A 25,833-nucleotide genomic window follows, 5' to 3' on the forward strand; every position below is an offset into this window, starting at 1 on the left:
GTTTTACATGTTATAGAACGTAGATTGATGAACAGCACACGTCATTACGTCACCACGTCACGCCGTCTGTCGTTCCCCCCAGAATTTCACCTCTCAACATACAGATCGTCTTCATTATGATACCGTGTATAGTTTTGGATGTTTCATTTTTAATTTTACGAACGCTTCAAGTGCATTTAATTATTCGTTATGCTATACATGCAAATAGACGACTGCTTGAAGCCGTGGGCTGCGTCCCAAACCACGTACTTGCCTACTATATAGTAGCCGAAATACATGTATCTCACCTACTATATATACATGTATTTCTCCTACTATATAGCAGGTAAGTACGTGGTTTCGGACGCAGCCTGCTCTCTTGTTTGCCATCAAATGGTTGAGCACTGCCTTGTGTACGTGTCCTGTCACAAAATGCGGTGAAAACTCCCACACGATGTTAATAATGTGATTAAGGTGTGTACATGTCTGTAATACACGTCGATAATGCGACTAAAACAGGGGTACTCCACACGTCTTAATTCGATTTGTGTTTACTTCGAGTATGACTTTAGTCAGATTAAGGTAATCAATAATCGCTGTTCACATGGTAGTTTCTTAATCAGAGTATTGACTTCATCGGGTTAATATCGGATTATTGTTGTCCATGTAAATGTACTGCGTGATTAGACGCATAAACATAAAAAAATGCTGTTTGGTGGGATTACTATGAATTGTTGACATTTTGGCGTTTTCTTTAGGTTTAAGGTTTAACATTATTATGTGTAATATTTGCTTGTTCGGATTAATGATGATGATCTTCTATGTGATTTAGTACATTTTCGATAAAGCGGTAAAGAGAAAGATCCATTTAAATACTTACAATTATTTTCTTGTTATTGTTTAAAACACATTCCTTATCAAATTTATTTCATTCAGTTGTTCATCACAGTTTTGTTTTACATTATATTTATATATTATATTTAATTATTTGTTCCAGTTGTTCTCATTTTTAAGCCACATTTAAGCTGATTAAAATGTTTTGTTTCCGGTTAATTCATATGAATAATGAACTATTAAAATGTTTTGGTTTTTTGCAGCTCTAATGCATTTGGAAGATGAAGAAACACTTGCATATTATGTATCTTTAATGGTTTTGTCGCCCTACACTAGGAACATTATTCACTGTTATTGGTGTGCACTGTGTTGTTCTCATTATACTCTGTGTGCTTACAACACAGCAATCTGATTGGTTAGAAGGTGCGTATTATTTCTGTATAACAGCGCGGCTCAGAAAGCAGTTCTGGCTTTAACAAAATTGGTTAATATTAGTGTGATTGTTCTAATACATTATTGTTTCCATAGTAACAGCACATGCACAAGGCCTTATATCATAGATGTTTGGTATAATCTAAGACTAATAATAAACCAATTTTTTTTTAAACGTGTTCTTTAACATATAATTGTTGATGTGGTGACATACTGGTAAGGAGAAATTTAACATCTATTGAGGGAGTTTCCCAGCCCAGTGACAAGCTGTGTTTTTTGAGAGAGTGAGAGAGAGGGTGGGTGGGCTGCTGAGTGAATGACTGTTACTATAACATTGATAAGAAGAGGAACTAACTCGCCTTCAGACGTTCCATGACAGAGCAGTGGGTCTGCAGGCTGAAGTACCTTGTTGATGAGAGAGATCAGAGGACAATCACCAGACTGGTCTGAGCTGACAGGAAGTCTTTAGTAATTCAAATAAGCCCTCTTTACAAGAGTGGTAAGCAGAAAAGCATCTCAGAGCACACAACACATCAAACCTTGAGGTGGATGAGCTACACCAGCAGAAGACCACGTCAGGTTCCACTCCTGTCAGCCAAGAACAAGAATCTGAGCCGATCATGCGCACAAACTCCAACAAACTGGACCGTTGCAGACTGGAAAAATACCAAGTGATTTTTTTCTTCTTCTGATCTTCACCTGTCTAGTCTGGTGAGCCTTGGTTGACAAGTGTGGAACCCTGCTGTTGTAGCCCATCTACCTCAAAGTTTGATGTTTTGTGCATGCTGAGATGCTTTTCTGCTCACCACGGTTGTAAAGAGTGATTATTTAAGTTATTTATCCATCCTGGCAACTCAAACCAATCTGGTCATTATCCTCTGACCTCTGTTATCAGCAAGGCGTTTCCACCCACAGAACTATCGTTCACTCAGTGTTTTTTGTGTTTCGCACAATTCTGTGTCAATTCTAGAAATCCCAGGAAATCAACAATTTCTAAAAAACTCAAACAATCTGCTATCAACATTCATGCCACGGTAAAAGTCACAGAGATCACATTTTTACCTCATTCTGATGAATGATATGAACATAAACTGAAGCCCTTCACCTGTATCTGCATGATTTTTTGCATTGCACTGCTGCCACATGATTAGATAACTGCATGAATATGCATGTGCACAGGTGTCCTTAATAAACTGGACAGCGATTGTATGTCGATGGTACATACCTAGACTGTAAACAATGCATGGATGTCTGCTGGTGTTTAGCTGTGAATAGCATTTGCTTGTATGTGCCTTATAAAAGCAAGAGGTTGTTAACATCAGTTTTAACTATAGCTTATAGTGAGTGCATTTTGAATGGTTGTTGTTTCAAACGTGCCCTGTGTGACTGTGTTTCTGTTCTGTCCTCTTGGCACGATCGTTTCTTGCTTTTGTTGTCGAAGCGACATATTAATTCGGTTCACTAATTATGCCATCTCATTCACGCATGCGCATATTCACACAGTCTAGTGTATGACTGCTCTGGGTCTCAGCTTGTTGCCAAGCAACCATTCTGTCTTAATGAGAGAGGAAGTTGGCCAGCATGTAGCAGGTGTTTAGTAGAGAGCAATGCAGAACACGAGTTTTATTCCAGAGACTGGAATTTAAAGGGACTTTAATATGACTGATGTTCAGGGTTAGGGGTAAGGGATGTGGTTTGGTTAAGTTAAAGGTGAGAATAAACATAGACTGTCAACCCAAGTGCAGTGGCATGGCACAAATTGAATGTGATTCAGAAAGAGATCTAAATCGGCGTGTTCTGTGTACCAGATTCTGTCACGTGATGGAAATATTTTGTGGTCATTGAATGCTCAGCACACTTTCCCATGGCGTTTATATAATAGCAGAAATACAAGCAAAAACTTCAATTATGGTCCCTACAGGCAGATCACAGATGTGTATCCTCCAAGTGTGTAATTATTTCTTATAGATGGTATGCATTGACGTCACGTTCCCACCGGAACGCGCCCCTCGGCTGGACTGAGGGGCAAAACATCCAGCAAAGTGGCTGGTTTTAATAGAGGAAGATGCGAAAACGCTAGTATTACTAACAATTTTCAGCTTAAATTAAAGGCAGTTGGACTCGACAATGACCCTTACAATTTACCCAAGAACCTGTGGTCCATCAACATTGGCATTGTGGCCAGAAATCAGTTTTCCCAACATTTATATGTACCTGATTTCGAGGCCGGGGAAGTACACTAAGCAAAGCCTGAAGGCATACAGAAGCCTTGATGCTTGTTCCTACTTCAAGGCAGGAGTTGTTGGAGAAATTAAAGTGACAAGAACACAAATAAACACTCTGGTTGTATTTACCAATATTTTTATTGTATTCTATAATTTTATCTGGTAAACCATAAGCTAGTTAGTTCTAGTTTGTTTGTCGCCAACACTGCTTCCTTACTAACGTTATATATTTGTGAAGGTAAAAACACAGTCAGAGAATGAATGAGACCCCCATTATTCCTCAGTGCAAATAGGCAGCGTTTAAAAAGAAATATGTAGCAAATTATTCATTATTGTACAACATGGACACCACATGCCAAAAGAACTTCTGCTTACACTGCTCCACTTAGTAAATAAGGACCGAGTTGTTTTTTGCCACTCTGTAAAAAGATAGCTCCGAATTCTTGTTGAATCTGTTAGCACAGTTGATCTCACAACAGCTTTTTCCTATTTTAGATGCATTTATTCTGTTTTTTCATGGAATTCACGCTGTACATTAATACAGCCGCTCAGTCTTATTGCCTCTCAGTGGGCGTGACTGCGGCGAGTTCCGGTTACCATGACGTCACGTGCATACCCTCTGTTAGTGGTATGATATGGACAAGTAAGTCATAATTCATGGGCGCACTATGGCTTAGTGGTTAGCATGTGTGTTCGCACCTCCAGGAGTACGGGGTTCAAATCTCGCCTCCGCCCTGTGTGCATGGAACATGTTCTCCTCGTGCTTCTGAGTACTCTGGCTTCTTCCCACAGTCCAAAGACATGCATTATAGGCTGATTTGACATTTCCAAGATGTCAGTCTGTGAATGGGTGTGCGATTGTGCCCTGTTGATGTGTTGGCACCTGATCCAGGTTGATACTATACCATGAGAATGTACTGTACTTTTTTAAAATTATATATATATATATATATATATATATATATATATATATATATATATATATATATATATATATATATATATATATATATATATATAAAATAAAGTAGATGCTAAAAGGTATTCATCCAATCTGAGCCAAAAAGTAACACTCCAAATAGCAAATAAAAATAGATACATACAAAATGAATAAAACCACATAAATAACACAACAAAATTTGTCAGTGATGGTTTTTATTTCACCTCTAGAGGCTGCTCATGTACTGTATAATGACAGCGGACTCTTCTCAGCCGCTCCCGCAAAAAAACAATCGGTGTGGGCTTTTGCTGATAACTGATAGTTCCAGCAAACGGTTATCAGTGCCGATCAGTCAGTCGACCTCTAATAAGCCGCACAGAAAATTGATGGATGTAAGGCATCATTGCTTACATTTTCATAGGTAGTATTGAAATTAAATTATAATACAGTGTTTAAATTCCAAATTGTTATTAACTCCCTTAGACTTGTCATTTTTGTGTTGATGGCCTACTTCTGCTCTCTTTAACATGAAGTAGGAGCTGCAATACACCTCTCTTGTGTGACCTTTTCTGAGGTTAAACAGCCAGCTTTGCCCCCACATATCATGGTAACGTGTTAGGTTTCAGACGAAACACTTTGATCAGTTTTTAACCGATCTTTTCAGACTATAGGAAAGAGGATGTTGGCTTGACTGATGCTGAGTCTTACAGTCATTTTGTATCCACAACAGGTGTGTCTCCACAGACACATGCTTTTCTACCACTGCTCTCACGTGGACCTCTGATTCACACAGTACTAATGAAATGTCACGCACCGTGTGTTTTATCTTTCACTAGTGCTTCTAAGATTTAATCTAGAAATATTTTCTCTTCTGCTGTCTTAGAAACCATACATCTCTCTCTGCGTGTGTGTGTGTATCTGTGTGTGTTTTATGGAGTGCGTGTGTCACTAGGAAGCAGGTTAGCACATGCACTTCCTGTGTGAATTAAACCTCGCATGTTTAACCTTGTGGTGTGCTATGTGAAAGTACTCTGTAGTGAGCCTTTGTTTCTTAGTATCATGGCTTAGCTTGGTGAACAGAACTGTTTTATTGACGTCCTACTATTGACGAGCTACGCTCATATCCACAGATCAGTGCCTTTGTGCTGGTAAGTAATAATGACTGTATTATTTTGTGTAAACATTAGTGAAGGGGTGGCAAATAGAGGTTATGTGGCTAAATAACAGGATATATGGATGGAGTGAAGGAAGAGTGTAGGGTGAACTTTAGGCCAGCCGGCAGCCATCTGTCAGAAAGAGAGTGGAACAAGGATAAAAAAAGAGCTGATGATGAATCCATGAGCAGACGTGCCGAAAGCAAATTATGTAATCGGGTTCTTACTGTTTTACTGATAACTGTAACGGTATTTTAAACTCTGTATGTTATGCACGTTGCTATTATGGCAGCTGCAGCATTTTGAAATAAACAATTGCATGCAGCCCTGAGATGTGTGGTGCTGTAATAGAGCAAGGATAGTAGGGACTCCGTGGTGAAGGATCTGGGCTACTGATGAGAAGGTTTTTCATTCAAATCCCAGCACCTCCAAGCTGCCTCAGGGTCCCTGAGCAGGCTGCTTAACTCTGTCTGCTTTAGGAATGCTGTACTATGCCTGACCCTGCGTTGTGTCTCCAGCACCTCGAAAAGAAATGACCCTTTGACCCAAAGATGTATTACATTTCGTATTGTTACAACCTGGAATTGAAGTGGATATTGGATATTTACAATATGATTTACACAATATGTCTAACTTTTAAAAGGCACATTTGGTTTCCTAAGTATTCACCCCCTGTGGCAATACTTGGTAGAACCCTCTTTGCCTGCAACTCTTCTAGGATATGTCTGTGTCAGCTCTGCACATCAGGATTCTGCTATCTTTGCTCAGATTTGTTCACGTTCCATCAAGTTGGAAGGTGGCATTGTGTGAACAGCATCTGTCGAGTTTGTTTGTCATTGTCCTGTTGGAAGGTAAACCTCCTGCCCAGTCTCAAGTTTCTGCAGACTGGAAGAGATTGATTGTCCTGAATTTGAGCCACCTTGTCGTCGACCCCAGCCATTTTCCCAGTCCCTGGTGATGGAAAAACATCTACACAACGTGATGCTACCAGCACCATGCTTCACTGTGGAGATGGTGTTCTGAGGGTGATGAGTATTGTTAGAAGGATAAACTCTGCATCCTTCCAAGGACAGATGTATTTATATTGAGATAATATGACACTTTCATTGCACACAGGTGAACCCTGTTGAATGAATTAAGTGACATCTGATGGAACATTCACACAGTAATTGATATGGATACACACATTCACATTTGCCATGTGTTTCTCCTTAAATAGAATGTGACACATAATAATGGATTTGGCAGAATTTACATTTCAACACTACATTACACCTGCATCTTCTCTCTGTTTATGCATGTTTTTTGGAGAGTCTGCTAATAACTGACTACATCCCATACTGTGGCATTCATTTGACAAAGAATTTTGCCCTCAAATCACTCTCCATTCTAAATCACTCCAGTATCTCATGTTCTTTATATGTTTGTTTCATGTCTCATGCTTCCTGTTGTTGGTTCTCTGTGCTAATGTTTTGAATCGGCTGGATAAAAGGTTTTCAGCATGTTTTAGGATATTTATTGCTGTTAATTCATTTCCGTTAAATTCCCACATAAAAGTGCATGTTTGAACAGGGATTACATCTTTTCCCTCTCTCTCTCTCTCTCTCTCTCTCTCTCTCTCTCTCTCAGTGGTGGGTAGATAGGCGGTATGACCGAGGAGAAATGTCCTCAGTTGGTGGATTACTTTGTGGTGGCGGGGCTGGCGGGCGACTCGGCTCCACCAGACGAGGAATGTCAGCAGAGAGGTGGCCGTGGCATGGAGCCCATCAGCGACCTGGCTGTGATCGCCCGTGGCCTTGGAGAAGAGGTGCCCGAGGGCTTCACATGCATCGAGAAGACATTGGGGGGCCATCCAGCTGAGCTCAGTGCCGGCCTCATCAACAACCCACACATGTTCCTCTGCTACCGACGCAGCCATGACAAACCGCCCATTGTGGAGCTCGGGTAGGACATGCCCCCCCCCACTCTCATACACACACTCTCACTAGCTTCTCAGTCTGCTAAAGAAGAGCTACAACATTCTTAATCTGTATCACAAACTCAGCCTTGATCCATCAGATAACACGGTTCTCAATTTGCTCTATAGCATTCTCAATCCACTGTTGTGTAACAGCATTGTCACACTATATAGTTGCTTATAATCCACCAGTGAGCAAATGTTTAGGCTGCTCAAGATTGTGTGAGTGATGGCTCGAGACACTGTGTCTGGGGGGATTGTGGATTTGCAGAATTTCTTAGAACTTACAAACGTAAATGTATAGTAATTTTTCTCTCATGTCCCAGTGTGCTGTATGATGGGAAAGAGGCCGTGAAGCAGGGTTGGCATGTGATCGAGACAACACCGTACAGCCGCTGTGCCAGTCTGAGCTCAGGAGGGCCTGCCACCCATAAGACGTTCCTCATGTTTCGGCGCGCCCCTGACTCACAGGCCCTAAACACACTGGGGGTGACCGATATCTCATTACTCATGCCCAGCAAGGGAGAAGTGGCACCACACACCTTCTGCAAAGTGGACAAAAACCTGAACACTGGCATGGTACAGTTTCTCCCTGTCCATCATACAGCTAATTTCTCATTCAGATTTTTCTTAGACTGTGCACTTTCCCTTTTTTATTGCTCACATATTGTATTATTTTGTTCAGCACATCCTTTGTGTAGTGCTTCTACAATATTTTTTTCTTTTCTTTTTCTTTTCCTCGTCCCTACCATCAAGCTTCTTTTCTGTATTTATGTTTTATGTGGTTTTGGCTTTCCTGTTTTTGAATAAGATTTGAATATCTGTCTTTGGATAACAGTTGACTCTGGGTGTGGGTGTGTGTGTGTGTGGGTTTGTGCTCATGTGTTTGTTTTTGTATGTTATACAGTGGGGCCCAGCGCTGTACCTGTGCTATAAGCGGGCTGTGGTGAAAGCCAACGCCCTGGTGTATGAGGCAGGTGAGTGCCACTTTTTTTTTTTTTTTTGGTCCCTGTCTCATGTGGTTAAGGCTTTAACCAATCCATGTGCAAGCTCCAAGGTTTGAGGTCAGCTGCAGGTAGAGGGAAGTGTAATAGAAGGAAACAAGACTATATTAGAGCCCTTATCAGGAATGGTTGTCACTTCGGTCAGTTGACCTCTTTTTGGTGGCTTTTAACATCAGTAGCTGGTTCTCTTTAAACACTGTATTGTGTTTGTGTGTGTGTGACTTTCAGGGCTGATCAGCCGCTACCCTGAGGAGGATCTTGAGTCGTTTGCGTTGCCGGACTCAGTCCCTGTCTTCTGTCTGCCCATGGGTGTCACTGTAGAGAGCTGGCCACTGAATACCAAGTACCAACTCCCTGTCTTCTCCACCTTTGTCCTCACCAGCGCAAGTGGAGATAAGGTCAGCTACTCCACCTCTGCCTGAAGGTTCTCTCACCTGTTCCTCTAACTATTGCTGTCTTGATTGCAATATCCTTTATGACCTGCTGTGTTTTTTCGACTGATCTTATCTACTTTGATTTTACCAAGAAGATCTATTCCTCTGTGGAGTAATCTGATCTCTGCTTCTTTCACCTGTCCTGATTTAGTGTCTCGTTTTTTCCCTCTCTCTCTTAGGTGTATGGAGCTGCTATCCAGTTCTACGAGGCGTACCCAAGGGAGGCTCTCTCTGAAAGACAGCGGTTGCGGCTCGGGCTGGTCAGTGTTGTGGACCACCGACCCATCACTAACCGCATGGTGCAGGTGAAGAAGAGCGTGTGTGTGCTCTCCCACTGGCCGTTCTTCACCGTCTTCCAGAAGTTTCTCACCTTCATCTATCGCTACTCCATCTCTGGACCTCATGTGCTGCCCATTGAGAAGTGAGTCTAACAGTACATATTAAAGCTTCTTGTTTTTTTGTTTTTTTTTTTAAATGTATGGTATGAGTGCTAATGCACTGTGTGTTTGCCCTGTTTATTGCCAAGACTGCTTCGATTAGATTTTGGGCTCAAACAGACTTTCGTTTTTATTAGTGTGAGCATAATGTGTATAAAATTACAAGCCGTTTTATCTGCGTGTGTCATGCAGTTGCTCTATATTAAGAATACCGGAATTCTGATCAGTGTTTTCATTTTTGAGATTTATGTCCAGCAGAGCTCTAATAGAAGCGGACAATGGTCTCTTTACAGGCATATCTCAAGTTTCTTGCACAACGTACCCTTCCCTTCACCACAGCGACCACGCATTCTGGTACAGGTGAGTCTAATGCACTGCATAACTGGAGGGGTTACAGTAGAACTATGACCGGAACGCCAATAAATGACAAATAAGACCTGCATAGGGCTGTCACTGCTTTTGATACTTTTTGCTCTGTTTCTGAGTTGTGTGTGCATACATCACTAACTACCTCACTACCTCCACAGGAGTTTGATGGTATCACTGCTTAAAGACCGCACAGTCACGTTACAGGGTAAAAGAGGGTTCTATGATGCCTCAGTGTAATCATTAGAAGATTAGGTCAGTTATTTGTGATCCCAGCAAATACAAATCCTGATGCAATCAGAATCATTTGCCTGTTTGCTTCAATTCACATAATGTTTGATTCTCCAATTGATGAGCAAGGAATAATTTGAAGCATGGGTGAAGATGGTATTGTGTTGATGAAGCAGCAGATGGAGTTAACAGTGGTGCAATGCAGCCATATTTTTTTTTTAATTGATTGATTTATTTATTTTTCAGCTCTCTCCATACGACAACCTACTACTGTGCCAGCCAGTGTCCTCACCCTTACCACTGAGGTAAACCTGGTCCTCCTGTTTCAGCTATTTTGGGGATTGTTCATCTTTGGTCTGTGTTCAGTTTTTAGACATGTAGATGCCAGTCCAATTCTGTTTCATTAAGTTCTGCATTGACAACACCGTTCTGCTTTGAAATCCTAAATGTGTGCTGTCTGCCTGCAGTGGTGCCAGCTTTGTGAAACTCTTGCAGAATCTGGGGCCGGAGAACGCATGTACCCTGCTGTTGGCTGTCCTTACTGAGCACAAGCTGCTGCTACATTCCCTCCGGCCAGATGTGCTGACCTCCGTCAGTGAAGCCCTGGTGTCGGTCAGGATCTCCAATTTATGCCCACTATCTCTCACTCTGTCTGTGTGCTTGGTTTGATAATAGTGGCACAATATATGCTGAAATAAGACCAATTTATTAACTGGTGCGATCACTCGGTGCTGTGTGCAGGTTTCTCTTACTTTGTTTGATTTCCAATTAGCAAATTAATTGATTGAATGAATCTCTCCACCCCTCTTTTAGATGACGTTTCCATTGCGTTGGCCCTGTCCGTACATCCCACTGTGCCCGCTACGGTGTGCAGATGTGCTGTGCGCCCCGATGCCCTTCATCGTGGGCGTTCACTCCAGCTATTTTGACCTGTACGACCCTCCTTCAGATGTGGTGTGTGTTGACCTTGACACCAACACTATTTTCCAGTGAGTCCGTTTGCCTGTTGTCCTAGCAACCGATTACACAACAGTCCGGTGTGCTCAATGCTGGAAATGTTTGACTCTAGTGTAGCATAATGAAACAGAAATAGCACCGCTATCATTGTTGCTTCTTCTGAAAATATAAAGTAATTCTAAAACAGCAGTTCGTTTTTTTATCACCGTGGACAACAGCGACAAACTAAATGAAAACTGAACAAATCTTTCAGATCAGAAGACAAGAAACCCTTGTCGTGGAAATCTTTACCCAGGAAACATGGAAAAATCCTGCTCAGCTCACTCACCCACCTGCACAAAACTTTGGAGAAAAGTAAGTATGAAAAAATATAGTACTTTTAAATCAGTTCCACCTGTCAATATAAATTATACCAGAAAGTAAAAGGAGAGCTGGACAGATTCAGTCACTTCTGAAAAAGATTGAAACTATTACTTCTTTTCTCTCTAGGCTGTACCCTCGGTCATGAAGAGGCAACCCTAGAGTTCTTGTTGACGGATTATGACCTGATCTATGGGCGTCAAAAGCAGCTGGAGCTGGAGATCCAGGAGGCCTTCCTGCGCTTTATGAGCTGCCTCCTCAGAGGCTATCGCTCCTACCTCCTGCCCATCACCCAGGCTCCCTCAGACAGAACCACTGACTGCAGCTCCCTCTTCAATTTGCAGGGTGTGCTCCTGACTTACTCAAACTCAGTTAAATGCTAATAATCTGTTGATGAGTTAGTAGCTGATCTGCTGACTTGTACTGACTTGTAGCTAAATTGTACTGTCATAGAGTCAGGGCTGGTAGCCCGCTGTTAATTTCAATGATGTGAATGATTCAATATAAACATATAAATATAAATACCTCTATAATATATAATAACATTACACTTATTTTGTGTCGCCTCCAAACAATATGCTTTCTTGAGTGATACAGTAAAAGTCCATAGTGGCTGGAGAATCTGCATAAATGACTGCTAAAACATTTTACAAACATTACATATCTCTATATAACTGCTGACCACGGTTCTGTTTGTAATACACATGTAGGCTAACATAACTGTGCATATAATTCTTAGCAAGCTATGGTAGTGAAAATAAATGAAATTGAATAAGTGCGTTCAAAATAGATTAAACCTGGATCATTTCAGGTACACGCACACAGCTTTATTTATATGAAATTTTCTGTTAAAATTTTCGGCTCCATTAAGACTCGTTTAACTTATCTGAGGTGGTCTGATCGGTCCTGTGAAGTGTTCCCATTGTCTGCAGCTTGTAGGTATTATGGCCAATCAGGAAAGTCAACATTGCACAACCACGCACAGAGCATTCCTGCTACACTTATATGCAGGAATGACATTTATGTGCGGAGCTTACTTTTTTTTTTTTAAAAAGTCAATAAAAATAGAGAGATTTTGGTCAAGTTTTTGTTTTTTAAACTACATTTTAGACTCATCTTTTTTCTTCAACAATATTGTATGCTGATATAGTCACAGGTAGTGTTAAATGACGTTGTTGTAGTCTCGTCATCGGCTCGTCTCAGTCACGGAAAAAGGTCATCAATGAACATTTTCCGTCATAGTTTTTGTTAATGAAATAACACTCCTGGCTAGGATGAGAAGCGCCAGTGTGGAACGAGTCTGCCACACGAATGAGAATTTTTTTTTTATGTTTCTCCTCCTCTCAGGGTTTCTAAAGTCTCGAGATCGGACACAGCAGAAGTTTTATTCCCTCCTAACCAAGACTCAGTTATTCACGCAGTTTATAGAGGAGTGCTCCTTCGTCAGCGACAGACACGCATGCCTTGAATTCTTTGATGAGTGTGTTCAGAAGGTCTGTATGATACTTTTTGTATTTTGTAACTGAAAATACTTTTACTATTTAGTAAAAAGAAAGTCGTCGCCCCCCCCATAAAGTACATGATTTGAGCAGTCTCACACTAGCCATGTTTCTATCCAAATATCTATATCATATAATAATTCTTGGATGGAAATATATCTTGTATGTGTATCTCTCTCTCTCTCTCTCTCTCTCTCTCTCTCTCTCTCTCTCACCCCCACACTCACTGTTTCTCAATTTTCTCTCCTCTCTCATGTTCTCTTCCGTGTAGGTGGATGTGGAGAAGCCAGAGGAGGTGAGGCTGATAGATCTTGATGAGACGCACAGTGGAGAGCACACAGTGTTTATAATGCCACCAGAGGAGCCTCAAGAACCTGATGGCTCTGAATGCCCTGCACCCTACAGGTTAGCCCTGACACACAATCTAGTTGTTCTTCATGTGCACTTACAGCATATTGTAGTATGTTCTGTTATTTAACTTGTGTATGTGCATTGATTTAGCTATGAGACGTTTCCTGTTCTGCATCCTGAGTTGTTTGACCGGCCTCTGGATCAGCTCCGTACCACAGCGAAGGGAAGTGCCCCCAACAGTCCCGCCCCTCGCCGCACCAAACAGGTACACTTTACCCACTGAATCCAAAGATGTAGACACCTGATTAAACATTGTTTCATTATCTTCCCTCTCTGCTGGCTATACCTTTGATGCATAAAGTTCAGTTAAATCTACACAAATTATCTTTGTGCATTTATTCACGCATGTTTTTTTTCCTTTCTGATGGACTCTGCTTTTGTGTGTACTTTAATGTCTTTTATGTGGAGGATGATAACAATATGTGTTGTGTGGGTGTAATCTATTTCTGTTTGTTCTGTTCTGCAGGAGATCAAGCTGGCACAGAAATTTGCGCAGAAGTACTCGGCGGTACCAGACATGTGGTCCAAGTGTCTACTGGGCCACTGTTATGGTCTGTGGTTTATCTACCTGCCCACATTTGTCCGGGCTGAGAGCACCAAGGTGCGGGCACTGCAGACTGCTTATGAGGTGCTCAAGCACATGGAGACACGGAAGGTTGTGCTACCTGACGAGGTGAGACCTCATACCAACCACAGACACATAACATGAGTGTGACAAAGCCCTTTTACATGACTCCAGAGTACACAACTTCCCTTTACCCCCTCAGTTCTCGAGATGAGCAGTGTCAATGCTGTCTCCTTAATTAATTGTGTCATATATTTATGTTTTTATGCTGTCCTAAAATACCATTCTGTAGTATTTTAGAATGTATTTACAGCCCAAAGCGCATATTTCAGGCTGACATATTGTGGTTACATCAAACTGTCGGTCATGCTGAACTTAATATTCACATGAGCCCAAGTCCAAGGTCAGAATCACTCATAACTGAGACACACCTACGTTTTACTCAGCTTCCACCCTGGGTGTGCAGCCCTCTCATTCTGAATAGTGCTCAAGTCTGTAGGTACGTCTGAGGTCTAAATACTAATGTGCAAAATTTCAGTATTAAATCCTCACTGCACATTTAACTCAAGTGTGACTATGGCCCTATTTTAGTCAACCACAAAATCTACTGATTTAGAGTTTACTTTGCAAATGTATTTGAGGAATTTATAATAGCAGTCTGTAAAAATATGCTTTGCCTAAACATCTGTTGACACCCCATCGACTACCCCTAGGCTTCCATTATTAATGAGGTTTAAGTAACTGGGTTTTTTTTTTTTTTTTCCTGTCTCATTCTCAGCACAGAAATTTGGTCCATGCTAGTCATGCTACATTTAACGTTGATGTATATTATAAACTAGAGTTGGCCGACTGATTATTTCTTTACAAATGTGCTCTTGGTCATTTCACCGTTTCGTCTTGTAACAGGTGTAGAGAAGCCATTTTTGAACAAAATAATTTCTGTAAGCATCCAATGATTTAACCTTGGGACTATGGAGCGTGGTAAGTTGCTATTTAAAAAAGTCAGTTAATTTCACTGACAGTATGCAGCATTCTGTGCATGTTGCAGGTGTGCTACAGGATCCTAATGCAGCTATGTGGGCAGTACGGGCAACCTGTGCTTGCTGTCAGGGTCCTGCTGGAGATGAAGAAAGCAGGAATCACTCCTAACGCCATCACGTACGGGTACTACAATAAGGTTAGTCCTCCAAAAAAGTAAGGATATCACTGACATGCCAGTGACCTGTATCTTTGTAACTGGATTGGTATTTACCCAATCCAGTACCCCTAAATGTTACCACTCTATACCATTTACGTTTGGTCGACGCCCTTATCCAGAACAACATATAGAAGTGCTTTGAAGTTTCAATAAATACATCCTGATACTGGTTCACTAGGTCACAGACGAGGAATATCATCAGTCTAAAAACTCTGTTAGGGAGGTACTATAGTGAGAAAAGCACACAGACAACACCCTTTTTTTAAAGTGCTAATTTAAGTACTTTAGGAAGCGGTAGGTCTTAAGATGTTGTTTGAAGATCGCCAGTGACTCAGATGTTCGGATAGCTGGAGGAAGTTAATTTCACCACTCAAGTGCCCGAACAGAGAAGAGTCTTGATGCATACCTTCCTTGTACTCTGAGAGATGGTGGGACCAGTTGAGCGGTTCTAGAGGATCAGAGGGAGCGTGGTGCAGTGCAGGGTGTGATAAGTGCTTTGTGGTATGTGGGTGCTGGTCCGTTTTTGGTTTTGTAGGCAAGCGTCAGTGTTTTAAATCTGATGCGGGCAGCTACAAGGAAGCCAGTAGAAGGAGCCTAGCAGTGGGGTGGTGTGGGAGAATTTAGGAAGGTTGAAAACAAGTCAGGCAGCTGCCTTCTGCATCAGTTGCTGAGGTCGCATGGTGCTCAGAGGTAAACCTGCTAGAAGCGAGTTGCAGTAGTCCAGTCATGAAATGACAAGTGACTGAACTAGCACTGTATCGATAGTAATGGGCGAATCCTTCTGATGTTCTAGAGGAGAAATCGACATGAGTGTGTTAGATTAGCACCACAAGGTTGCTTGCAGTAACCGAAGGGGAGATTATAGAGTTGTCCAGGGAGATGGCAAGTTCCTGACATGGGGATGAATCACCTGGGATGAACAGCAGTTCAGTTTTGCTGAGATTACGTTTCCGCTGATGAGCTGCAATGTGAGTGTCTGTGGGAAGGAAGGAGAGGATGAGTTGAGTGTCATCTGCATAGCAGTAGTATGAAAACCCACAGTTCTTCACCTTTCTTTGCAGGCTGTGCTGGAGAGCAAGTGGCCATCCACCAATCAAGGAGGTCGCCTTCGATGGGCCAAGCTTCGCAACGTTCTTTTGGCTGTGGCACAGTTCAGGCAACCAATCAAACACAGGCAAAAGAGCAACTCTGTTAGCTCAACACAAGGTTTGTGTGCTTTGAACAGTTTAGCTCAACTAAATGTAGGGTAGCTGTGCTCATAATTAGAAGCTCAGTTATTTTTTGTGTTGTAGGTAACTCCAACTGTAATCTTCACCTGCACTCCACTCTTAAACGCCAGACCAGCTGGAGCGGTTTGAGTGAAAGTTCAAGCCACGAATCGCTGACTGGTCCCATCACTAAGAGCAACAGTCTAAGCAGTATGCGACCCAACAGTAAGTGACAGGCAAATGTTTATTACTTTCTAGATACTTAGTAGTATTATTAGTATGACTGCTTCCTGTTCAGTTTCACAGAAGGATACAGATTGCTACATATACAACTGTTCTGTAAATTTGAGATGTCCAACAGAAATGATGCACTCTGGATACACCTTGCGCTCATGCACATGGCAGTAATCTATATGAAGTCAAAATCCATTTAATTTTCTATCAATTCAGAGTCTGACAAAATCACCAGAACCACACTACATATAAAACTAGCTTTCATGATTCTATCTTGACTGCCAGAGATTTAGACAAACATGGCTGCAAAAATAGTTTGAAATTGATATTGCTATGCTGTGTGGGTTGCAATATGCCCTTAGCAAATCACTAAACTGTGTAAAGTTTGCTGTGAATTTTAACCTCTGATGCTTTTGATGAGCATTATGTGGGGGTTATTTTAAACCAAGACATGCCAGTCACTGATATGTGTAATATGCATGAAAGAAAAACATTTTTTTTTTTATGTGAGCGGGATATTTGCTTAGTAAATAATACAGGCAGAATGCATTTACACTATCTATCGCTATCGGGCTAATCTAATTAAATCTATGTTATTTGCATTTTCCCATAGAATCTGCGTTAGTTAGGAAAGCAATGTTACAAAACAAAAGCACTGATGACCCCGCCTCCCGCAAACCTCCCATTAGTCCTCGGGATATGGTTACACCCTCCCCAGTTCCCCCTGATGACTTTGTTAGAGTGCGACGGAGTGAAGTCTGCTTGTCCACCTTTTACAAAGAGTGTGAAGAGCCAGATACAGACTGCAGGTGCCAGCCAACCGAGAGAGATGGCAGGTATATGCAGATCAAGAGATCATTTTAACTATAAACAGTTAAGATAATAGTCATAGTTTTGTAACCTATGTCGATTACGGGTTTTTTTTTCCCTCGTTGGTTTCTTCATCCACCAGACCTGCAGAGCAGCGAGAAACGCTGAATCGCAAGGCAGTAGATGAGAACTCCAATAACGTGTTGTCCCCGAATCGTGGACTGGCAGGTAAACTGCAGCAGCTTCTCACACCCACGCGTCACCGGAACTCATCACGCCGCGCAGCCAGCGTGGACGAACGACGGCCTGCCGCTAACGGGCCGTCACGCAAATCATCTGAACAGAGACAGTCTCGCAAATCACAGGTGACCGAGACGCTGCTGAAAGCCAGAGAGCGACTATACAATGCCACCTCAGAGGTCAGAAATAGCTTGACTCCATTTGTAAAATCACAGTAGAAAAATATCAGTGCAAAATAACATTTCAGTTCATAGGCTTTTCAAGATGTTTTAGGGACTTTGTAACACAAGCAGGTAGAGGTACTGACTGTCATTTGCCTTTGCTGTTTTCCAGAGCTCCTTGTCTGTAGGTAGTGACATTGACCTGTCAGACCCTCCAATTTCTGGTTTTTCACTCAGGAAGTCATGGGATTCGACACAGGAAGGGGTGGGGCTTGAGGTAATTTCACAGAGGAGAAAAACCCAAAGTTTTATGCAGAACTTCCCTCTTTTCTTCTCCCTTTCTTTTATACTTGTGAAATGTCTGACTCATATCCTGATCTGACATAAGCACAACTGTCACCAGTTAAGTAACAGTCACCATGTCCTCAAGGTTCATACAAAAACACTTTAACATTAAAAGACATATTTGAATAGAAGAAAATGTTCAAATTGTCATACAATTCTAAACAATGAAAATGATTAATGATCACTGTTGTGCTTTATGGTGTTATGGTGGTTTGTGAAAATAGGGGACATAAAGATATAAAGCTGTCATTTTTTTTGCGCAGGTGTCGATGTCGAGCTGTACTCTTTGCCGGAGCTGTAACTCGCTGGTGTATGATGAGGAGATCATGGCAGGCTGGACATCTGATGACTCCAATCTTAACTCCAGCTGCCCATTTTGTTCAGCAACCTTCGTACCACTGCTTAATGCAGAGATTTGTGAGCTTGGGCCTGTCAGCAGGTAACACATCCTGAGCATAGCAGCTCTGTTTTAGAAATTGTGTTGCTTCTTAATTCAAAATGTGATGACTGTATCCATAGAGACTGAAATGTCAGAAATAAACAAGCAGAACAACATTTATTTTTCAGTTGTTACATAAACAGTTATGGTTGTCAGACTGAACAAATTTTGCTTCATAGCTTTGCTTTGGTCATTTACATGAACTTCGACTTTTTTATTAATTTCATTTTGATTCCATCTGAATTGTATTGAGCAGCTACGTTTTTCTTCCAAATCAATTAGCATCCTCTGTGTGAATTATGTGATTGCTTGATAATGAGAACATTCTCCAGTACTAGCTGCATAGTATGAAAAGTACAGATTTAATCACTTTTTTCAAAACCATTTCACAACAGTTGGTTTCGATACCATAAAGCTGAAGGAATGTGTGTGTGTGTGTGTGTGTGTGTATGTGTGTATATATATATATATATATATATATATATATATATATATATATATATATATATATATATATATATATATATATATATATATATACATACAGTTTTAGAATTTCACAGTGGTTGTACTGAAACGTTTGTAATATGTTTAATTTATATAGCGCCTTTCCAGAGTTCAAGGACGCTTTACAATAGCAGTACAATGAAATATAAACAATGAACAATCATGGACAAAAAATGTGAAAAACACAGTACAGATAGTATAGTCACTGAGAACGATGTATAGCAACGGATTAGGTCCGATAATATTGAGAAAATAGATACGTTTTAAGCTGGGATTTGAACTCGGGGTTGGATGTGATGCTGCGAAGATTCAGTTTATACACTGAATCTCTCTCTCTCCCTTTTTTTTTTTTTTTTTGCTCTGTATATGTATGTGGCCATATTCAAGCAGTCAGTATCACAATAACCAGAACATGGAGGATCAGGTGGAGAGTGCAGTGAGGCCCCCTAGTGGACATGATGGCTTTCTGCAACATCTGTATAACGGTGAGACAGAGCATGACTCCAGTTCAGAGACCAGCACATACTCCGAGAGCAGCTGTAATACTCTAGTAAGAATGCTTTATCGGCTCTTTTCAAATTTTCTGTTTCAGCAAGTGTATTGCAATTGATTGACGCTGTGCAATTTCTCGTTTGTGTTTAGAGCTCGCGTTTGGGTGGCTCCCCTCAGGTGACAGTGGCGTACTTGACCCCTCTGGTCTTGCGTAAGGAACTGGAAAGTCTTTTGGAGAACGAAGGAGAGAGCGTTCTCTCTCAGGTCCAATTACTGGACAGCCACTCCATCCTCTTCTGGAATCTGGTGTGGTACTTCACTCGCCTTGGCCTCCCCAGCAATCTGCTGCAACTGGTGCGGGCCTCTCCACTAGCATCACAGATTTCACAGGTACCAGGGAACCATACACACACTCCTACACTGGATATTACACAGATGTTAGGTAACATGAAAATTCACAAAGTAGATCTGGTTGTGTAACATTGGTGTGGTGTGTTCTAGAGCCCTGAGAATACTTCAGTAAGGGTGAGGTTACTGTGGGACACTTTGGTGCCTGATACGGATTACTGGCCTCCTCTCTATATCCTCTGGAGAATACACAGTAAGAAGAATCGCATTCATGCAGACACAATGCATACTGAACTTCAACAATTTCATTTTCCAACAGATCTGCATATCTTTTAAGCTCCAAGTAAATGTTGTTAACAGTAACATTTTAAAAAATCTGAATTTGCAGTTGTTTATCACCAAATTGACTAATCTTGGGGCCCAATTTTTTTTTTATCATGACACGAACCCAAAAATAAAGCATACTGTTACAGTGTTTGTGCATGTAGGTGTGACAAATATATCTGAGACTGTTTTTGGTATCCTTGCAAAGGGTAGCTTAAGTGTAAAACAGAGTTGGGGCCAACTGAATTCATTTTAGGAGGTATGGTTATGTGTGCTGATGTGATATCCAGTTAAATATCAGTGTCCCGCAACAGCTCATTTGGACACATTTTGGTAGTGATATTGAATTTGATTTCACTTGTAGAATTTATATCTATATTTCAGTGATTTAGAATGAATTGGCTGACTGGGACAACTGCATTTTTTTCTGCATGTCTGATCATGCTCTTTTTTCACTCTCTAGATACATAGCAGTTGTATTAGCAAATATTCATCTTTTTGTTAAAACTGAACAGGAAGCAATTCAGTGTGTTGTATTTAGGCAAAGTATCCTATTTTTATTGAAGTGTGGCATCATAAATAGTATACGGTCACAAAACTGGGTTCTATAAAATGGGACAGGATTTATAAGTGAGGAAAATGGCGTTTTGCCATTGTGTCTGTGCTGAGGGGGTGCTTAGCAGACAGTAACATGAACAGGATTTTGAGCCACAGCACCAGCAGATTACAAACGTTACAGTCGTCATTGCACCACACCACTTGCATCAATGCAGGAATGTTCATTTGCAAACAGGAAGATACTCATATTATCCTTTAAGTTTCCTGTGTCTAAAATTGAGCCCTAAGCCTTACTTTAAAACCTTAATGTTTTGCTAGGTGGAGTGCCGATGCGTAACTACGCATGGCGCAGACACAACCACCCCTTCACTCTGAGCTTTCTGGAGGAAGTACTGCGCTGTGTCGGTATGAATGAGGTACACAAGGCCATCACGTTCTTCCTGGACACTATCGCCAAGCAGCAAGGCACTCCCCGGATACAGAGGTGAGGATGTAATGCGGTTTGATGTGAGCAAATCTGGAGATCATATTATGCTGTATGATAACAGCTAGAAAATTAACCCATACATCAGTGCACGGCCATCAGTCATGAAGGAAAATGATCAACACACTATGCTTTAGAATAACAGTAGGCCAGATTAAATTGAGGAGATTGATGGAGATTTAGGAGATAACTTTGGATATGGACTTTAAAGTTGTCTGTAACAAATTCAAACACATGACACACTCTCACTAACTTGGCTTTCCTGTTCATAGGAGTTTGTACAGGGAATTTCTGTTTCTTACTTTGGCTGCTATGGGCAAAGACCATGTTGGTAAGTTGACTAACATCAACAACTGAGAACAGTCATGCCACCAAGTCAATTAAAATAATATCAACTTCTGTCACATTGATTATGTCTCCCTGCACTCCAGGTGCTTTTGACAAGAGGTACAAGGCTGCTTACGCCAGGCTGAGTAGTTCCCTGGGCCATGATGAGCTGAGGAGGAAGAGAGCTCAGCCACCAAGCCCCAAAGCTGTGGACTGTAGACGCTGTTTCCTAGTGCCCCTGGACTGCTGAGGGTCGACACTCACTCCACAGCTCAGACACTCTCCGCTCTCTCTCTCTCGCTCTCTCTCTCTCTCTCTCTCTCTCTGTCTCTCTATCTCTCTCTCTCTCTCTCTCTCTCTCTCTCTCTCTCTCTCTCTCTCTCTCTCTCTCTCTCTCAGTGGCTGCCTCCTGCAATTATCCCTCCAAAGTCAGCCCTAATTGGGCCTTTAGTTCGAGTCTCACACATCTATATATATATGACAGTCAGTGGACCGTTGTTCTGAAGCCCTTCTTCTCCTGTCGCTCTGCAGCTTTAGGCACGCTGTACTTATGATAGAACTCATTGGGCGAGATAACTATTCTCTTTGGCCAAGAATGAGTTATTTTGTTCATTTTTATTTTGTTTTCAGTTTCCTCAGTTCATTTTATCATGTCTGAACAGATCTTTGTATTTGTCCTACAGCAGAAATGTAGACATTCACTGCTGGGCTGAGTCTTCTCTTTGCCAAGTAAACCAGACATTGCCATCATGCTTCAGTGGCAGTCTGATCTATCCGTCAGTCTGATGAGCAGATCGTTATCATACCAGCATCACAATATATACCATTTGTTTTACAGACAAGGCCTCCTCATCCCATTACGCTTTAAGAGTGCACCTTCTGTAATCCTGCCTCTCTGTATGTGTATATATATATGTGTGTGTGAGAGAGACAGAGAGAGAGATTGTAGCTTACCAGACCAGCCTCCATTTGAAAACCCTTTAAGTTCCGCTCTCTTTAACCTCTCTCTATGTTGCGTCTTATTGACTTCTGTTACTTGTGGTTAGCTGTGCCTCTAGCGATTAGGCTGTGAGAGAGGAACTCTCAGTGCATGAGGTTCACCACAACACTGGGATGAATCTTCTGACTGATGGCAACTGAAGCAGAGGAAAGACTCCAAATGGGAGCTACAGTGTGGTACGGACTGAGTCTGTGACGTGGAGGGCATACGGCTCTTCATATGAAAACAGGAGCACAGAGGTGATTGGTATAACAGGCAACCCAAAAAAAAGCACTGAAGACTGAACGCCTGGGTACAATGCAGTAGAGTGGTGTGAATAATGTATCTGAACATTAGGACCGGTGCCCTGCGAAAGACTTGTAACCAAAAGACTGTTTAATTGGAATTTACCTCCTTTTTTTGTTTTGTTTTGTTATTGTGTTTTACTTGTTTGCAGTCTGATTTTATTGTTTTAAATATGCGGTATGTGTGTATGAGCCTTGCTGATGTGTGTGTGTTCAGCTTTCAGTCATCCAGATGTTTATTGAACAAACAAAAAAAGCCTTACATTTCCATTTTCCCATGTTTAAAATGAACCCTACCTTGCCTATAAACCCTAAACCATGAGATGCTATACAACACGGAAAAACACACCTATCAACAGCAGTTATCCAGCCAGAAACACACAGAGTTGATTCCACTTCCTGGACCTTTGTTTCGGCTCCGCCCAGGTAGTCCACCTCAAGGGATAATGGTAAATGTATACCAGGTGGGAGATGTGCTAAAGTTGTGACATACCAGTCATTAAACCCATAATACATACTCAAAACCCCACCCCCTGGCTACAAACTCCTGCCAAACTACATTCAAACCTACATTATGCTTAATGCTGTACTTATGCTGGACCACTGAACAGCTGTGTGTGTGTGTTAGTGCTTCTTCAGCCCTTTCTGCCTTTTGTGAAATGTTTTTAGTTGCCTCCGAGAGGCACATACACACCTAGCTCAGCCCCCTAGCACTGTGTCGTATTCTGCAGTAAGAAACGCATCTCACTAAGCTGCATACTCGCACAACTGCCAAGTACCAGAGTCATACACATTGACGTTAAATCCACACAGTACAGTCAGACTAAACTACAGCTCTTTTCGTATCAGCAGGACTTTTGCAATGCTAAACTGATTCTATGATCACTCCTAACATTGACACAGAGTTTAAATGAGAATGAATCATCCTCCCTGATGGCCTTATAACAACAGCTTATTTCACTCTGGGAGTAAGTTTTGGAGGGGTGTCATGGTGTCAGTGCGTCTCTCTGCATATAAAAGTTCATTTCATCTCCACTACTGATCTGAAAGCAGTTGGTTGATGTAACGTTTCAAATACATTTTCAGATGTTTCAAACATGTGTTTAGGCAATAGATGAGTGCCAAGGTGGTCTGAATTCTCCTCCATCACTGTGGCTTCTGATCATTTAGCAATATTAATAGGAACATCCTTCGATGAGCTGTTTTAATGCCATCCTGTATTACAAAGTTCAGCCTTATAATGTGACAATGGCCTTCAAATTTTCCTTTACCTCCTCGCTCTTAATTAACGCTTCTGTTTTGTGTCTGTTCTCTTTATTTCTGCAAGCCGTCCGTGGTGTCATTTACGAGTCACTTTTATGTGTCATGTATGTTTAAAGTGGTGAAGTGCATATATGTTTCTGTGTGGAGCAAGTCACCTTATAACAAAGAGCGATAGAGTTTGCAAATGAGTCATTACATGTTCCTCTGAATATTTGGCAAAATAGGGCTGGAAAGCTGTGATTAATAGAACTATAATCATTTCAGTATAGAAAGGTCATAATGGTAGGAATATGCTGTGTAATGTTTAGTCTTAGGACAGAAATCTGCACTGACATTATTGTTAGGAATTAGCTAGAGGTTAAAAAGGGGGGGAGTCAAAAGTATGTTCCTGTTCAGGAATGAAGTCCTCTTTCTTGCCAATTTGTTGTGCCGTGTTGTATAATGATGACCAGCAGGGGACAGCATGCCAAAGGGAGTTTTACTGGAAAGGTTTGCAATGATTTCACTGTATTTTAATGCATCTGACTGCAACAAGAGGAAATCTGTGTTGAGACAGTTTTTATTTTTTAAAATTAAATGGAAAAACAAGATCGCAGAGCTATATTTAAGATGTATTGTGTTTGCTGTAGTAATTTATATAGATGTGAGATCTGTCGTGAATTTCTTTTTTTTTAATGTTTAAAAAACAAACAAACTCATGGTTGTGTTTTGTTTGATTTTGGTAATGGTGGATTGGTTTGGCCATGGTGTAACAGCATCCCAAATGTGACCTGACAACATTAAAATCCCTCATACATTAATGTAAACATTCATGTTTAGCACTAATTAGATTTATCTTTGCAGCCAACAGATTTATAAAGTGTGTGTATATAGAAATATCAGGAAAATTCACCATCAATAAACAGGGACTTGAGCCATAAATGAAATGGCTATGAAACATGAACTGGATTCGAAACCAGAAGAGCACAGCAGAATGAAGCTTATCTTAATATTTAGTGGAAAAAATAATTTAAGAGACCATCTTCTAAATCCTCTACTAAACATGTGTGTGTGTGTGTGTGTGTGTTTTTTATATATATATATAATATATATATATATATATATATATATATATATATATATATATATATATATATATATATATATATATATATATATATATATATATATATATATAATATATAATATATATATATATATATATATATATATATAAAATATAATATATACACACACACACACACACACACACTCATATAGTGCTCTCTGCAAATATTGGCAACCTTGGTAAATATGAGCAAATGTGGCTATGAAAAATTGTCTTTATTGTTTAACCTTTTGATCTTTTGTTTAAAAAAATTCACAAAAATACTCCACTCATTGTTATCAAACAAACATAACACAGGTTTATCCAAAAAACAAAATAGGTGTGCAACAATTATTGGCACCCTTTTAATCAATACTTTGTGCTACCTCCCTTTGCCAAGATAACAACTCTGAGTCTTCTATAATGCCTAATGAGGTTGAAGAATACATGGCACGGGATCTGAGACCATTCCTCCACACCGAATCGCTCCAGATCCTTCACATTTCAAGGTCCACGCTGGTGGACTCTCCTCTTCAGTTCACCCTACAGGTTTTCTATGGGTTTCAAGTCAGGGGACTGGGATGGCCATGGCAGGACCTTGATTTTGTGGTCAGTAAACCATTTTTGTGTTGATTTTGATGTATGTTTTGGACCAATGTCCTGCTGGAAGATCCAACCACGGCCCATTTTCTGGTAGAGGCAGTCAGGTTTTCATTTAATATCTGTTAATATTTGTCCT

The 25,833-nt window shown here is 40.9% G+C and overlaps 1 protein-coding gene across 4 annotated transcripts in view; it reads left to right on the forward strand.

The window, feature by feature from the left end:
• LOC108267550 (DENN domain-containing protein 4B) overlaps positions 1-24,705 on the forward strand; it is a 36,909-nt gene extending 12,204 nt beyond the window's left edge. Inside the window, exons 1-29 of one of the 4 annotated variants that reach the window (XM_017471735.3) lie at positions 5,432-5,558; positions 7,194-7,508; positions 7,848-8,100; positions 8,429-8,498; positions 8,754-8,923; positions 9,139-9,380; positions 9,690-9,756; positions 10,240-10,298; positions 10,461-10,605; positions 10,807-10,982; positions 11,204-11,304; positions 11,440-11,655; positions 12,658-12,803; positions 13,081-13,214; positions 13,311-13,425; positions 13,687-13,893; positions 14,834-14,962; positions 16,045-16,189; positions 16,276-16,416; positions 17,039-17,261; positions 17,378-17,654; positions 17,809-17,913; positions 18,245-18,420; positions 19,315-19,477; positions 19,570-19,809; positions 19,921-20,020; positions 20,968-21,133; positions 21,406-21,464; positions 21,565-24,705. In XM_017471735.3, the coding sequence (XP_017327224.1) occupies positions 7,213-7,508; positions 7,848-8,100; positions 8,429-8,498; positions 8,754-8,923; positions 9,139-9,380; positions 9,690-9,756; positions 10,240-10,298; positions 10,461-10,605; positions 10,807-10,982; positions 11,204-11,304; positions 11,440-11,655; positions 12,658-12,803; positions 13,081-13,214; positions 13,311-13,425; positions 13,687-13,893; positions 14,834-14,962; positions 16,045-16,189; positions 16,276-16,416; positions 17,039-17,261; positions 17,378-17,654; positions 17,809-17,913; positions 18,245-18,420; positions 19,315-19,477; positions 19,570-19,809; positions 19,921-20,020; positions 20,968-21,133; positions 21,406-21,464; positions 21,565-21,710 (4,467 nt within the window). In that variant the 5' untranslated portion in view covers positions 5,432-5,558; positions 7,194-7,212 and the 3' untranslated portion in view covers positions 21,711-24,705. Of the gene's footprint in view, positions 1-5,431; positions 5,559-7,193; positions 7,509-7,847; positions 8,101-8,428; positions 8,499-8,753; positions 8,924-9,138; positions 9,381-9,689; positions 9,757-10,239; positions 10,299-10,460; positions 10,606-10,806; positions 10,983-11,203; positions 11,305-11,439; positions 11,656-12,657; positions 12,804-13,080; positions 13,215-13,310; positions 13,426-13,686; positions 13,894-14,833; positions 14,963-16,044; positions 16,190-16,275; positions 16,417-17,038; positions 17,262-17,377; positions 17,655-17,808; positions 17,914-18,244; positions 18,421-19,314; positions 19,478-19,569; positions 19,810-19,920; positions 20,021-20,967; positions 21,134-21,405; positions 21,465-21,564 lie in introns of those variants that run through there. The other 3 variants (XM_017471744.3, XM_017471751.3, XM_017471725.3) reach the window with 3 other exon arrangements.
• The last annotated feature ends 1,128 nt before the right edge of the window (positions 24,706-25,833 follow it).

This window comes from Ictalurus punctatus, chromosome 1 (assembly GCF_001660625.3).
Source record: "Ictalurus punctatus breed USDA103 chromosome 1, Coco_2.0, whole genome shotgun sequence".
In the NCBI taxonomy this organism is placed as follows: Eukaryota; Metazoa; Chordata; class Actinopteri; order Siluriformes; family Ictaluridae; genus Ictalurus; species Ictalurus punctatus.